Source organism: Phoca vitulina, unplaced genomic scaffold (genome assembly GCF_004348235.1).
Source record: "Phoca vitulina isolate PV1807 unplaced genomic scaffold, GSC_HSeal_1.0 scaffold1, whole genome shotgun sequence".
Taxonomy (NCBI): Eukaryota; Metazoa; Chordata; class Mammalia; order Carnivora; family Phocidae; genus Phoca; species Phoca vitulina.
This window is the reverse complement of record NW_022589704.1, coordinates 68598550-68615485: the sequence shown is the minus strand read 5'-3', so window position 1 is coordinate 68615485 and position 16936 is coordinate 68598550. Positions and strand designations below refer to the sequence as shown.

Genomic DNA, 16936 nt, shown 5'->3' with positions numbered 1-16936 from the left:
AAATTCCTATTTGGGATTTTGTGGCTAACTGCATGGGGGAATGGAATATTATTGATATTAGGACAAGATAAAAGCCAAGTGCAAAACTCAGGATACATGTATCATGATTATCATTACTTGAGTAGTAATATGCATGCACTGAGTACCAACAGTTGAAGGAGCATGTTAATTAGTTACCTTATATGTTGAAGGAATTTATATGCTACCTGATTGTTTGGCAATATTATGAAACATATTATCTAGGCTTCTCACTGTGCAACATGGCAGAAAAAACAGATCACAGTGTTCTTATGAATGCTGTTTCTGTACTCAGATATATAACCACATCTATATTCATTCCAACACTTCAGGAATCCAAAGTAAAGCAAATGTGCCATTTAAACAATAACAATTGAAGCACCCACACACTGAAGTACACTTATGCAATAACAGCTTCACAAATGGAGAAATGGTGGCTGGGAAAAATGAGTTCTATAGAAACTGAAATATTCAGTTATAAGCCAGAGGATTTTACTTTATTTCTTCCCTATTCCCACCTCCACCAATCACCAAATTTTGTTTGTTTAACGACACTGTATTTTAAAGAGATATTTAGGAGATAGGAATAAGAAGACCTAATGAAATATTTAGAGACAATATGGAGAAGGATGAACCAAGAAAAAGAAATTCAGCACTTGGTACTTGCATAGAAGTACATTTCAATAAATGATTTTGGAAGGCATTAATGAATATAAATAAGTACATGAACAGTGGATGAACTAAACTGCATATGATTCTGGTTTGGATGACTGAGGGAAGAAGGGTCAGGCAGGCTGTGCCGTAAGTCAAGGGACATAGGAGAAAATATGGGTTTTTGTTGAGTTTGAGGTTCCTATTACATTGTTAAATATATTAACAATATATTACATATTATATTAACATCCTTTTAAAATTTATTTTATTATTTTTATATTTATATTTATTTATTTTTATATATTTTATATATTTATATTTCATTTTCTTGTTAATTATATATTATATTAACATCTTTTTTGCATATTTGGTAAAAAAAAAAAAGGATGTTCAACCCTAACATTTAACTCCATGGATATTTGTCCCTTGGCATATTAGAGTAATTTTAGAATATTTGGTGAGAATTGTTTACAATTTTTTCATAAATTAGCCAAGAAATAAAATCAAATATCATTCTTTTGAAGATGCACAATAGATATTACTATAGGAATGGCATGAAATAGAACTGACAGTGCTTGAAACTATCATTTCCTAAATAATCACTTCTTGTTGGAAACATTGGAAACTGTAAAAATCGACCTGAGAAAAATTAAAGAAAATGGTCCATGTAAAATAAAACTAACACACAGCACAATTTGTTAGTGAGTAAAATATGATTGAAGTTTTAAGCTTCTTGTGAAAATTTAATCTATAAAATTTGAATTGAGAAAATTTGCTTTGGTATATAAAATCAAAATTGAAAGTGTAACAATAATATCATATAGTCCAAAAATAATTTTACTGTCTTCATGGTAAAATTTAAACAGAAACAACTGTTCCAGATGAAAATAATTTTAATAAAATACAATTGAAAAAATTGTAATTGGCTTGACAGTGCACCAGAAGAAACTGAACAAGAAATCAAATTAACAAAGTTTGCTCTGGAAAATACTTGATTAACAGTAATTCATCTAGGTTAAATCTTTGTGGCTAAGCTTGTTTGTAAAGACAGCCTCAAAACCTTGTTGGGGGTCAGTGTGGTGAGGCCAAAACAGCAGAGTCAACACATCCCACTCAGCAGCAGGATGTGGGTGGGGAGCTCTGGCAACAGAGAGAGAGAGAGAGAGAGAGAGCACGCTGAAGTAGAGACCTAGGTCTGGGAGTCTCTAACAAGCATGTGAAAGTTGAAGCCATGGGTATGGATGAGCTCTTTCAGGAAAGAAGAGGACAGAGAATGGACCATGGTGTTTAGTGGGCAAATAAAAGGAAGAGCTTTGTGATGTGATAATGAAAAAGAGGATGATGATTACATTTTGTCTCTCAAGGCTACACTTTCCCAGGTAGCAAAGTTTAGCATTGGCTTTAATATTTTTAAACGCTTCTAAGTTATAGCCTTAGAAGGCTATATAAATGTGGGATATTATGAAACTGAAATTGTGCATTTCAGAGTGTACGCATAACAATCCCATTGTCCTGATGCCCAGTTGTCAACTTAATTATGTGATTCTGATGTATGATATTTTGGACCATATTAAACATCTACTTGTCTTACTTTTATTGTCTGTAAAAAGCAATTTAGTCTGTTTATCTTTTAGTTCTTTGATAGAATAAAGCTCTTCTGGATGCCTGCAAAACATCAGCCAGATTTTATATATCTAAGGCATGTACCACTTCGAAAAGTCCACCTCTTCACAGTGATTCAGATGAGTTGCCTTGGCCTTTTGTGGATAATAAAAGTTTCAAGAGCTGCTATTGTCTTTCCCATGATGGTATGAAACTTCTAAGTCAAGTTTTTTTCTCCTCCTCTGATTTTCTGCTCTATTTGGAAACATATAAAACTGAAATTGGAACAGTAGAGTCATTTTGAACAATTATGGGAAACCATGATGTAAATTTTAGCTGCTAAAGCTAGTGACTAAGATAGGATTTGAGATTACATATGAATTTCAGTGATTCATATTAGTTTTGCCTCTGTCATTCTAAATACTTGTAATAGTTTGAATTAATTGAAGTTGGGTAGAAAAATGTAGACTTTCAAAATGTGACATTAAAGATATACTAGCAAATCTGAAAAACTAGGGGGGTTTCAAATTAAATTTTATTAAATATTTCAGATAAATTTCAAATACTTCCAAAAATATAGTGAATTTGAATGACTATAAATCAAAATACTATCAGCATAGATAAGAATGATTTAATGTTCATTTATAATAATGCAAACTATTAACTACATCTATTTAAGAAACAGTCAAATATATTTTGTAGGTTTTTCTTTTTCTTTTTTTTTTTTTTGAGATAGCTTCTTTAAGTGACTCCTTTACTGGGTAAAATCAGAGCTATTATTCTGGGGATGTGGTAAGAAAAGGAAATGAAGAATGCAAAAATACAATGTCTATTATACATGTATGTCTTCAAGTGTCACTTGAATCTCAGTCTTAATTGAAATTGACTTGTTTCCACCAAAAAACAAAAAAGCTACCTCTCCCATTTTTATTTTTTTCCATGTTTGAAATTATTTTATTATTTGCTTCAGGTGTTAGCTCTGGTATTTGTAAGAAAGCTGATGGACTTTTTGTTTACGAAACGGGAACTCAGCTGGTTGGATGATTTAATGCCCGAGAGTAAGAAAAAGAAACTAGAAGATGCTGAAAAAGAAGTAAGTCAGAGCGAAATCAGTGTCTTACAAAGAGAAGCAAATGGGACACTTGCAGAGTAACAGCTCCTTGCAAAACCAAATCATTTTGTTTATCTTTAGATAGTGATTACTAACAACCACAGGTGGACTATTAATATTTGGAAGATTAATGCTTAAAATCTTAAAGTTGAAACTTGAACACAGAGAGAACACAGATCTTACATGAGAAAACCAAACCCTTGTGAAATATGCAAACACTTTGTACTTCATTATCCAAATTGTGAGCTTTGCTTTTCTATTCCCTCCCTTGTGGATGGCAGAACCTTACTGATGCTTAACTATTTCTGAGTTATGGTCCAGCAATGGTTGCTTTTTGGTTGAATATGTGAGAAGGAATGAAAGAGACAGTATTCTTGTTGATATTTTTCTAAGGAACAAATTTTTGATGGCAAGATTCTAATTCTAATCAAAAGATAAAATTAGTTATTTTTGAAATAGATGAAATGTTTATGATCTGATCTGCTTTCAGAGTGATTTAAGATCGAGTAAATGTAGTTTGAGAAAATTTGGGGATTTACTTACTTCCGTGGACTAACTGATCTATCCTATTCTGTTTCGTGCATTAAGATGATTTGTTTTAAGTTTAATGGCATATCTAAAGTTCATATGTAAGTCTGGGTCTTCTTTGAAGGCTAGTAACATAATATTTTTAAAATGTGCTTTCTATAAAAACTACAGAGTTTAAATGAAAACAAAAAATGACCAGTATACTTTTTACTGAAATGATTGAGTCCATAGATTGTAAAACATAAGAACATTTCCATGTGAATAGAAATGAAGATGAAAGAAAATATTTGGTGAGAATTCTTTCCACTTTTCCTTCTTCTACAAGGTGGTCTGTAGATATGCTCAGTTACCTGTCTACAGCATAATTTCTCAAACCATGGATATATTCTCTCCTTTGGGGAATTTGTTTGCAAACATTTGAATGGTTCTAGGTTTTACTCAGTCATTAGGTGAAGTCAGATTAGGCCACAAAGTCTAATGAAATTTCTCCTCAGAGGTTTTTACAAATATGGCTATCGAGTATGTGACTGGCTGGCATTTCTTTCTTTTTTCTGTGGCGTCCCATCGCGGACAATGGATGCCCACTTTAGAGATCGATCACGATGATGTATCTTATACGTGCATGTACACATCATTATGATGATGTATCTTAATTTTGCACAGTTATTTCAATTTTCCCAAATAATGGAGAAGGAATACTTAGAAACATACTTCTAGTAATATTAATACAACATTAAAAATATATAAAATCATTATTTCTTTATTTTTCTGTTTGACATATTCTTATTTAAGTATGAGAGATTTTTAAAAACAATGCCTTAACTAGGATATTTATTTTTAGGACTTTAGTAAAGGTTTGGTCTCCTCCTCAGATACCATTCAAGAAGAATATGACAGAATTTGGTATAAATTAAATGTAAATAAGATGGGCACTGAATATAAAAATTCTGCAGGTTTAAATTATCCATACTTGATGCGATTAAGATTATGCACGTTGAAGATAATCCTCAAGAAAGTTTAAATTCCAAAGAAGACAGTTTTTTTTTTTTTTTAAAGATTTTATTTATTTGACAGAGAGAGACACAGCAAGAGAGGGAACACAAGCAGGGGGAGTGGGAGGGAGAAGCAGGCTTCCCGCGGAGCAGGGAGCCCGATGTGGGGCTCGATCCCAGGACCCTGGGATCATGACCTGAGCCGAAGGCAGACGCTTAACGACTGAGCCACCCAGGCGCCCCGACAGTTTTGAATATAAAACTCATTGACCATGTCCCTTCAGTCTTTCTGATAATGAGAGTACTATTAAGTATACTAAGGCAGTAACTTATAAATGTAATTTTGCTTTATTTTCCTGCTTTGATTTCCTGTTCAAATGTCTCTACTACTTCTATAGAAAAGGTTGACAAGAGCCCCAGCCATATATTCATCCCTTTCACAGCATTCTCTTTAGGCCATATCCATACCATGGAACATTCTTGCCCTTCTAGAACTTTGTAAAATGAAAAATGATATGTATATATAGCATATTATGTTTAATATTCTTCCCTTTTGTCATTTAAGGAAAATTTTAGATTCTCCCTTTATATGTCTATGAAATAGGGGAGAACAAATTTGGTAGTAATCATAAATTTATTTGCATCTGCCATTTCCATTGCCCAAAACTACTCCTGACACTTCATATGTATAGTATATGTATGTGTGCTAGATGTCCATTTTGAAGTCTATTAATCTCAGATAGGCAGAGATCCTATTCAATAAGCTTCTAAATTTTTTTTGTCATAGATCCACTGTACTCCAATGGGTGTTTGCTGTTTTCTGATTATGAAGATACATATTTTAGAAGTAATCAAATATTACTAGATTTCCTAGAATTCATGTTTTCCAAAAGGATGCAAAAATAAATTAAAGATTTATTGAGGCAAATTTACCACTGTATCCTTCAGATCTGAATATCAGAAAAAGTAGGGGGAAATGCCTTGCAATACCTTAATCAGGAAGATGTATAGACCTTTAAAATCTGAAATAGATTAATGTGATGATGCTTGCATGTGAATCTCAGTGCATGGAAAGAAACAAGAGAATCAATAATACAATGAAAACACAATTCATTATTGAACATTTAAATATAGTTCCGACGAGTGCAAAGAAAGATAACTCTCCATACGACAACTGGAGAAAGAAGAGGAAGTTTAAAAGATGTTCACTTTCTAACTTGGAATTAGTTACTAAAAGTGTATGATCAGTATAGCGAACTGGAAGATTTAAGAAGGATTGCACTAGAACTTAAATTCTGGTTGGTTTTCCTTTTGGTCACCCAGATCTCAGTATTTCATTTTCTTGAGGCTATGGACTCCACTGATGGATGTGATCTTCTTACTGTGGCATCTTATACCAAGGCCCAGTCTTCTAAGAAATTGTGCATTCAGGTGGTAAATGGACAAGTTCTCCAGAAATGCAGCATTTCTGCAATTGCTCAAATTAATTGAGTAACTTTGATTGTGATCTGGAAAGATGGTAAATAGCAGAAAATGTTCAGCTTCATGAGACTCGAATTTAAAGTAGGCTCACCTCTTGTCCTTTCGATGATAGTTACAAGCTTGTACCTTTATCTTCCAGGGTTTTCTTATCAGTAGCCCGCTTCTGGTCTTATGGCATTGAGAAAACATTAGTTTGACCTTAAAATTCAATAATGAGTTAAGCAGAATAAATAGCTACACAGGCCAGTCCAAGGTCGCAGAGCTTCTGTTCCAAATTTTCATGTACTTCATGCATATGCATATGCATATGCTTCAGTTTTTAGAAAGAAAGGATTATAATCAGGATAGAAATGAATATTGGAACCCTGACATTTTGCACATTGCTCTGTGTAAAGGGAAGACTGCAGAATCAAATTCTGGATGTCCAAATGTGCTCAGAGTACCAACATGCTTTCCTTCCTACTTAAATATTCTCTAGGACATTGTACACATTTGACAAAAGGGCGGCTGTTAAAAGCAGAAAGCCCCAGCAGAACGTTTGCTCCTGGGTCGGGGGGTAGAAGGCAGTTAATGTTAGATAAATCCTGGAAATTCAGCTTTGGGCAGTGATCATGATATTGACACTTCTTGGTTTACAGGAAGTTCACTCTAACATATAATGCTATGGAAAAAAAAAACAAAAAGAGGCAAGTGAGACTTGTGATCTGTATGAAGAAGGATCATGAGCAAGGCCAAGAAGATGCAAAAGCAAACTAAGAACAAGTGCAATTAATGCAATTAAACAAATTACAGAGCAGGTCTTACTGCTTAGAAAGATGAGAATTGGTTGTGGATTGGAGAAGCATGGCCTAATTATTACACAGGCAAATGTTATTTCTAATTGAATCTTAGAGTAAGGCGAGCATATTCTTCGTCAAGCAGTGATTTTCAAAGCGTAGTTCTAGGACCTCTGCTGCGTCAGCCAACACCTGGCAACTTGTTAGAAATGCAAATTCTTAGACCACATTCCAGACCTATTGAATCAAAGCTCTGCGGATAGGCCCAGAAATCTGTTAAGGAGACCTCCAGGTCCTTCTGATGCATGCTAAAATTTGAAATAAAACCTTTTCTAAAACCACAATATCTGTATCTCCAGAATATAATCTTCTAAATCCAAGGTTACTCTATCAAAAGTTCTGTGTTTTATAATAACTTAGATAAGTCACTTAGAGATATTGAATCAAATATTCTGATAAAAACATGTCGCATCCAATTATTTATATGAATTCTATATAGACTCCTCCTCCTCCCCATTTTTCCTTTTTAGCTTTCATTGTTAAAGTGAGTAGTTGTATGTACTGGTTCTTCTATCGGAAATTTTAATACATACCTCTTAGGCACATCACATTTTATGGCTTTCAGAGTACTGTGGGGGGGGGGTGTGTGGGTGTGTGTTGAACATTTGCAGCATTATCTGTTATATTAGTAATTAAAGAAGAAAGTGGTCTGAGTTCTATAGACTTTGTTTTCCTCTTGGATAAAATAAAGGGGTCAAACTTGATTGCTGAAGTCCCTTCCATTTTTTAAGATCTATGAATTCTAAAATTGCTGAATATTTTCTGTAATACTCTAACCATCTTTGTGCACATTGGCTCTCTGCTGTTGCTCATACTTTGAGCTGTTTGAGGGTTCCTACACAGACACAGATTTTACCTCAGAAGTGGATATAGTAACAGATGCTACCTATTTCACTAAAGGTAGAGCATTTGTCATGATATATGAATGATTTTTTATGCTATCACAAAATATAATTCAGATCCATACTTCCTACTAATCCAAACACACCACAATTTTTTTAAAAGACAGCATTTATTTATTTGAGAGAGAGAACGCGCGTGCAAGAGAGAGCAGTGGGGGGAGGGGCAGAGAGAGAGGGAGAAGCAGACTCCCGCTGAGCAGGGAGCCCAACACAATGCTCATCCCAGGACTCTGGGATCATGACCTGAGCAGAAAGGCAGACACTTAACTGACTGAGCCACCCAGGCACCCCAAAACACACCACAAAGTAACTCCAATTTTATTTTTCACTTAGTATAGGCCTTTGGCTCTAGCCAGGCTAGTTGTTATTGTCATACTTATTTCTACTTTTTATTCTTAGCCTACATTGTTTCTAGAGTTTCTTCCTTTCTTCTACCAAACTGATCAAATAAGACTGGCTCAGATACTACTTCCTCTCTTCCTGTATTTTGTATAGTGATCCTTCTCATCATCTGAGAGTACAGTGTATGTCTTTTCGTTGTTCTATCACCAGTACTTAGCAGAATACTGTCATGTAGATTATGCCTAATACATGTTTGATAAATGGATTCATGAGTAGCTCCTGGATTATTCACTGTGTGCCTAGCACGTAATGCATGCTGAGTGTTTTGAGTTGTTTTTTGATTAGATTTGTTTTTTTTTTAAAGCCTCAATTTTCCTGCCTTTTGCTAGAGATAGCATTAACTAGCCTTCGTTTATGTAGTATCTGAAAAATGCTTTGACTATCTTAATTAAAAGATGGCATTCACATCACAGCCTGAGTAGTCCTCTAGTCAAATTGGTGAAACCCTTCGAATGTTCTTGGGTAAACTCGGATCCTCATCCTTTAACATCTTCACCACGTCGTAGAACTCAGTGCATTTTTGACGGACCCCCGTGTAAATGAAGTGCTACGTGGAACTCATTTTGAGGTACTGCTGACTTATAAACTGATGGATACCCAGTGAGCTTTGAGCTCTCACTCTCTCTTCCTGAACGATTGAGATAAACTGGGTTGTCATTGTCGTGACGGCCAATGCCTGATTTGACTGTTCCTCCCCAGAAAGTCTCAAATTTTTGGCTTCCTCACAGTGCTGCCTGGGATGCAGCCGGCCCTCCATGCCCGAGCTCTGGGGCCCACCCAGCTCCCTTCTGGCACTGAAGGCAGCAGCTCTGCCACCCTTCTCCTCAGATAAGCATGGCTTGGAAATGCTATCTTTAGAGGTGATGAGTTTTTGTTTGGATAGAATTATGACTAGTATAAAGCCCACACATGCTAACAAGCCACAGAGTGCAAAATAATTATTGAAAGCAATTTGAGAGAAAAGTGGAAAATCATCTGAGGAAAAAACAAAATTGTTCCCAAAGCTTTGGTCCAATTTTTTGCTGTTACATTGAATCTTGAGCCTTAGTTCTCTGCTGCCAGGTCACCTAAGCATTGATGGCACTGTTCTTCTCTGTCTCCCTCTCCCTCTCTCTCTCTTTTTAAATTTTACTCTTTATTAAGCCTTTCTACATGCCTGCTTAATGTTTTATTCCAAGTTAGTCAGAAAACATACTATATACCAAGCTTACCTTCCAGTGGACAACCGAGAAAAGAATTGCATTTTGCTTGTATCTTGGTTTTACTTAAATAGCATTTGGGATCACTGAATGTTTTCTCTTTATGTCCCTCCATGTGTATTAAGGTAATGTTTTCTCTAGAAAAAGTAAGCTTTTTTACCTTAGAGAATACATATGCTCAGTCCATGGCCTCAGTGTTGTGCATAGAAGTTAATATGACATGTGTATTATGTTCCATACATAGTGACAAACCCATTTGCAAGGCATGCCCTATTCCAGGCTGCAGATTGGCTTTGATCAAATGCTAAAATGTGTAATTTCAAACCAATGGTACTGTCTACTTCTTTTGAATTAGTTTTAATAGTTCTGCCAATGACAAGAGAAATAGGCATAATATACATGTAATAAAGTATATCATCTCTTAAAAGAAAAAATATTCTTGAAGAACAACAGAGAAAGAGAATAGGATTAGTTCCTGTAATGTAAAGGGGTAACAGACAGGTGCCATTAGTACCACAGAGGATAAATGTAACAAAGGGTTTGTGGTTGGCCACGGCAGGAACTTATAAGCAAAGAAGTAGCAGAATCATGCAGTTCCCTGGCTTCTCCATTATTACCCAGCGTAGGCTGGGCATAGGTATCTGTATGCAGCGTGGTTAAGGTCCCAGCAGAGGGGAGCCTGCCTTGGTCAGTAGGTTGGATGTGTACAGAGAGCACTCCAACAGTGAAAATGAGAGCTGCCCCCACATTACATTTTATATTCGTAGGTTAGCTGAACAGGCTCTAGAAAACAGTTTCTTTAAGTAACAAGAAATATGGCAAGGACTCTTCAGAGGCAGCATGCAAGTTGAGGCCAAGGTCTGGATGGTGGTAGGAATGGCCTTGCCTGCCAGAAATGACATCATCCAAAGGTCATGTCTTTCTGGAAGCTGATTTAGATCAGCCAAGCTCCTGCTAAGCTACTAAAAGAGGGATGAGCCTCCAGGGTCATCCTATTTTCTCTAGCTCTTCATCTCTAACTTAAAGTTCCATTTCCAGTATTACGCATCCATAAAAAAGGAATAAGATCTTACCATTAGCGACAATACAGATGCACCTAGAGGGTAGTATGCTGAGTGAAATGTCAGACTAAGAAAGACAGATGCCATATGATTTCACTCATACGTGGAATCTAAAAAACAAGACAAATGAATAAACAAACAAAAAGCAGAATCAGAACTATAAATACAGAGAACAAACTGATGGTTGCCAGAGGGAAGGTGTGTTGGGGGGATGGGGAGATTTGTGAAAGGGAGTGAGAGATACAGGCTCTTGGTTATGGAATGAATAATTCACGGGATAAAAGGCGCCACATAGGGAATATAGTCAATGGTATTGTAATAGTGTTGTGTGGTGACAGATGGTAGCTACACTTGTGGGCATAGCATAACATATAGAGATGTTGGATCATTATGTGTACACCTGAAACTTCCGTGGCCTTGTGTGTCAGCTATACTCAAATAAAAATAAATAAATAAATAAATAAAATTCCATTTCTGGAGTTAGAACTAATGATTCTAACACTTTTAAATGGCCTGAAGTAGTTCTCTGAACTGGAACATTGCTAATTGACCCATTTGAAAATAAATGCGTTATATAGGAGCTATAATCTATAGATAACTAAAATTTTTTTGGTGCATGGAGAAAGGTCGATAACATTATTGAAAACTAAACCAGGATATTTCAGTATGGTAGGATAAGATTCTCTTTATCCTAAAGATATGGTTTTAAAGTGTTATATATGAAGAAATGAATATATGAAGCATTTCTACCCTTCAGGGAAAGGTAGGATAGTGTCGTTGTAAGAAGAAATCTGAGGCATAAAACAAAAGCTTAAGATGTGTCTAGTGGAAAGCACACCTGGGTTTTGGTCCATACAGAAAGGTATCTTCTCCTGTCTCGGAAAAAGTCTCCAGAGCAGTTGTTCTCAAAGTGTAGTCCTTAGACCAGCATAATCAGCATCACCTGGAAACTTACTAGAAATGTAAATTCTTGGGCCCTACTCCAGACCTACTGAATCAGAGGCTCTGGAGGTGGGGCTGAGAGGTGTGTGTTTCTTTAAAGCCCTCTAGGTGATTCTGATGTAAAATGAAGTTTGAGAACCGCTGCTCTAAATATATCCCTCATTCCCTTCTAACAGAGCATTCTGGGATTGTAATTTAAACTTTATAACAATGAAAACAATTACATTGCCCATACGTTTTTTCCCTTTAAAATTTGGATTTTTTTTTTTAAATCTGCTTGGAAATTAACCACGTTTTACATTGAGTGACATGAAGGAGATTGTTGTTAGCATTTAAATTACTTTGTAGTATGAGACTCTCATTAATTACTTATGTTCTTGGTAGCTGGTGCTTTATTGAAAGGACCTGTGCTAGCATTAATAAATGCAAACAAAGTGGAAGGTCCTGAGGTTAATGAGATAGTGAAACATTAATCTGTGTTTCTTCTTTATTTATTTATTTATTTATTTATTTATTTATTTATTTTTTTAAAGATTTTATTTATTTATTTGACAGAGAGAGAGACAGCGAGAGAAGGAACACAAGCAGGGGGAGTGGGAGAGGGAGAAGCAGGCTTCCCACGGAGCAGGGAGCCCGATGCGGGGCTCGATCCCAGGACGCTGGGATCATGACCTGAGCCGAAGGCAGACGCTTAACGACTGAGCCACCCAGGCGCCCCTGTGTTTCTTCTTTAATGTAAAATGGAGACTCATCAGGTTCACTTTATATATTTTACATTTGTCTTTCCAGGAAGAACAAAGTATGCTAGCTATGGAAGATGAGGGCACAGTGCAGCTCCCATTGGAAGGGCACTATAGGTAAGATACACACGTAAAAGCTTTGAGTCATGGAACGTGTGCAAATATACTTAAGAATTTCCTACTGTGTGGATTCCTACAAAGGTTTGTTGGAGCTGTGTTAGAGTAGAAAGAACTAAAACCAGGAATTAGATTACCCTGTCCCTAGTACTAAGTTCTGATACTAATAACTGAGTATGAGTGTGAGTATGGCCAAGTAGCTTAAAATGAAGGGGGGGCAGGGTGGCGGGAAACTGTTATCTGTAGTCTTTTCTTCTCATATTTCTACTGTATACCAAAGCTCTCTTTCATAACCTCTAAAAGTAGCAATTGAAGACGGATTGAGGTTCAATGCCAGGATGAATAAACTAGATATTCACTGAGTTGATCCCAGATAAATGCTTGAACTCTGGGAGGTTACCCCTAAAATATGGCACTTCCAAAGAGATCATCTATTTCCTGAGTTGAAGGATTCAGCTGTACCAGTCATTTTAGGAAATATTTATGTAACTCTCCAAAACATGCTGATCTTCTTTAGGCACAAAGACATAGCGAAAGAATGCAAATTCCTATGCGTTATAATAAAGACTTATGAAAGTATTTGGCCAAACATTGTATGTATGCATATGAGATATATATATATATATATATATATATATATATATATATATATATATATGGTCTCAAAGTGCTTAAGGATAATTTAAGGCCATGCTAGTAAAAAAAAAAGGAGAGAAAACTTTTCTCTGAGGAGGGAATTTATCATAGTATTGACAAAAAAATTGGAATCTTCTAGATCTTCAGAGTCTGCTGTAAAACCACATTCCCTAGGTTTTTAAAATATAATTATCTACCATATAATCAGGGGAAGTCATTTTATCTTTTTTTTAGCAATATTTAAGCTTAAAATCCTGTTGATTGTTTCGTCAAATCAATATATTTCCATGTGTATGTTGTAGAAACTTAGTCTCATGTGGTACCCCTCTTGAAGGGATTTTTTGGTTAGACGCATTTCCATACTGCATTCCAGTTTGGAGATTCACAACGCATGCTGAAATATTAAAGAACCTAAGGGGTACTGTATTTTTTTTAAGTTTAATTTCATTTAATCCAGCATTTTCTAAACTCTTTTGCTTACAAGACTCTTTGTCATATAATATCATGAAAAACATGTATTCATATAATATTCTTTGGGAAACTGGTTGATCTCATGCTTTGAGTCACTAAGGGCTGCTGGATTTGAGGAACTAAAGAACGTGTGTCCAAACTGGGAAAGGAGAGAAACTGTGACACCCAAAGTTTTGCCCCAGACCTTTGGTGTTCCTCTGAAAAGTCTAATTTGTTGCCTTCTGTGAACAACCACCAATGAGGGTCATGTGAGGGCAGCCTAGGATTTCTCTAGAACATGGTTTTTTTACACTGCAGGCTATCTTTTCCACGGGTAGTAAGAAGAGTGCTGTTTTCTCACTAGAAACTTTCTTTGACTTGGCCTGTGATTTATCTCTGCTGCTATTTGGTTGTGTTTCTAGCCCTGGGAATATTTTAGAGAGTTCTGAATGTCACCTATAATTGGTGCCATTTTAAAATGCAAGAAAAGCACCCAGCATTGTACATGTCCTGATATTGGAAAGACTTCTGCCAAATACACAGACGGCCTTCATTTATTCAACAAATATTTGTTGAGTGGGTACTAAGTGTCAGGCCCTGTTTGAGTCTTGGGGGATCAGTCGCAGACAAATGGTCAAGAAACCTCATCCTCATAAAACTTATGTTCAAGTAGAATAGACAGAGGTAGGGGAGGCAGAAAATAAACAAGTGAACCAGTAACAGACTATAGTACTTTAGATGGTAAAAAGTGCAGTGAAAACAAAAAGCAAAAAAGGATGAGGGTATTCTGAGGGGATGGAAACAGAAATTTTATATAGCGTAGTCGGCAAAGGTCTCTCTCAGTGAGCGACATTTAAACAAAGGAGGGGAAGAGTTGTACCATGTAAAGGAGCGTTATGGGCAGAAGGAAGAACAAGTACAAGGCCTCGAGGCAGTAGGAAGCCTGTGGTATTCCAGAACAGTCAGGAGACCACTGCATTGAGGCTAGACAGGAAGGAGCCAGGGGTGGAATGGCAGGAGACGGAGCTGGAGGGTGGGGGAAGGGTCAGAGCCTGTGGTCCATCTACCAGGCTCCTTCTGAGCAAGTGAGAGCCACTGTTGAGTCTGAGAGTTATGAATGTTGGGGCAAGAGGCTAAGCCATGAACACGCAGAACCCCATCTCTGTAATTTGAAATGAATTAGGAAGCAGTAGCCAAAACCAGTTTCTATATAACTAGAATCTTTGATTTTGATTTTGATTTTTCACAGATTTTTTAAAGTAATTATGAGAATACTCCTTATTTTATAACTATCAAAAAATACAGGCACAAGACTGTCCTATATTTAGTATCTATCTCTACACAACCACAGTTACTTATTTAATTTTTTAATTTCATTTTGGGTAAACTATCTAGAGATGATCCATCTGTGATCAATATTTCTGATGAAATGTCAAAGACTGCCTTGTGGAGGAACCTTCTGATGACTGCCGATAACTCAAAAGATAAGGAGTCAAGCTTTCCTTCTAAAAGGTTTGAATTCCAAAGTAATGTGAATTTATACTGATCCCGGTCATTTTATGACATAAGAATCCATTAGGAAAAGAATAGTATTGGTTTCCATTGAATTTAGGTCTAATATATTTCAGAAACTTCTTTTAAAAGTAGGTGGAAATTGTAATTGGCACATCTGTTGGTTTGTTTTTCAACATCTCCCTTTCAAATTAAAAGCTCACTCCAAAACCATGACGGGGGGAGAAACAGTGCTATAAATGAGTCCTGATGCATGGCATTTTTGGACATTCATTTGGCCTACTCTTTTGCAGTAAGATTCCATTATATTCCCTCATCACCCACTTTCCAGGACCCTCTTAGATGTCTGACCACATTTTGCACTCCCCCATTGTCCTTTCTGAAACCTCATATGCACATGCAATGGTGATTTCGTATTTAGTGTATTTCCAGGTCCCTATTCCAACCCCCTGAAAATCTTCCCTAACTTCCTTATTCTGAAACTTTCAGCTCCAGAAAGTTCTATGCATTCTTATTTCTCTGTATACAAACATTACAAACAACTCCCATAGTTGCTAAGGTTTAAATGCATGCTTGGGGAAGAGTGTGTCCTTAAATATAAGGAGTCATCACAGGATTTCCATTGAATTTTCCAGAATTTATAAATAAGAGTTCAAACCATCCAGTCTTCTTAGATGCTGATCTGAAGAAAAATCTCTATGTTATGCTAATAGCTCTTCTTATTAAAGAGTGATTGAGGGATTTGGGACAGTGTTTAATTATTAACTTCTTTTATTTTCATGACCTTAAATTAACTTTTTCTACTTAATTTTTATATTACATTTTTGTCATAAGCTCCCCTTCCTAATCACTCTAGAAGCTGATTCCCCAAAGGTAAGACCCTCTCCCTCAAACCTATTCCTTGGTTGTATTTCCTTATGTTAAATGGTGTCTTCTAGAAACCTGGTCAGCCTATGTTCTCTGTGTGAGTTTTGGGGAGGCAAAAGGCATGGAGAGTCTTGGGCTTAGATCCAGTATTGGACTGAGTGTTTATGGTGTTCCTATAACTACTCAGCTCTTTAAGAAGGTTTGAAGCTTGAGTGAACTTTTTTCTCCACATGACTTATACAAATGCATCATATATAAATCAACAAATCTCACAGAACTGTATTAGTAATGACATCAAATTTCTATATTGGAAACAAGAAAATTTTATCCTTTGAATTAAGAAATTGCAAAGTTGGGAGCTTCCATTTATGCACCACATGCTTCCAAACCTGTAAGCTTTATCTGGCTTCATGAGAAATGTTTGGAAACATGGGCTCGGAAAAGATGCTACATTAGACTTACAGAATATCTCTTACTGCTGGTTTTTGTCACCCCAAAATGGCATGCTGCTTCTGTGTCATCTCTATCCCCAAAAGACAAACAGTGGATGTGCAGAGTCTTCATCCCAGAAAGCTGGGGATTAGTCATCTCTCTCTCTCTCTTTCTCTTCTCCCCCCCGCCACCCCACAACTACCTCTAACACACCAGAGGTTAATATAATTTACACAGTCAGCTCCCTCAAAGACTTCTGATTGATGTTTTCTGTCTTTAACATGGCTTTAAAATCTTCATGCATTTCTTTGCTTGGCTCAAGCAGAAGTAATATCTTATTCTAAAACATGCTCTATCGTCCTTTCCCAAAGATCCCCGCTACAGTCTGATAGACTCATCCTCACAGTAACTCTGTTTTGGTAGAAGTCTTGGAAGAAAATCAGAGTTATGAGA

The 16936-nt window shown here is 36.3% G+C and overlaps 1 protein-coding gene across 6 annotated transcripts in view; it reads left to right on the top strand.

Moving 5' to 3' along the window:
* SLC4A10 (solute carrier family 4 member 10) overlaps positions 1-16936 on the top strand; it is a 301442-nt gene that overhangs the window by 278481 nt on the left and 6025 nt on the right. For 5 of the 6 annotated variants that reach the window (XM_032409423.1, XM_032409442.1, XM_032409411.1 and 2 more), the window contains 5 exons: positions 2307-2480; positions 3245-3367; positions 12519-12586; positions 15068-15184; positions 16019-16057. In XM_032409423.1, coding sequence (XP_032265314.1) covers positions 2307-2480; positions 3245-3367; positions 12519-12586; positions 15068-15184; positions 16019-16031 — 495 coding nt within the window. In that variant the 3' untranslated portion in view covers positions 16032-16057. The remainder of the gene's footprint in view (positions 1-2306; positions 2481-3244; positions 3368-12518; positions 12587-15067; positions 15185-16018; positions 16058-16936) is intronic. The other variant, XM_032409416.1, reaches the window with a different exon arrangement.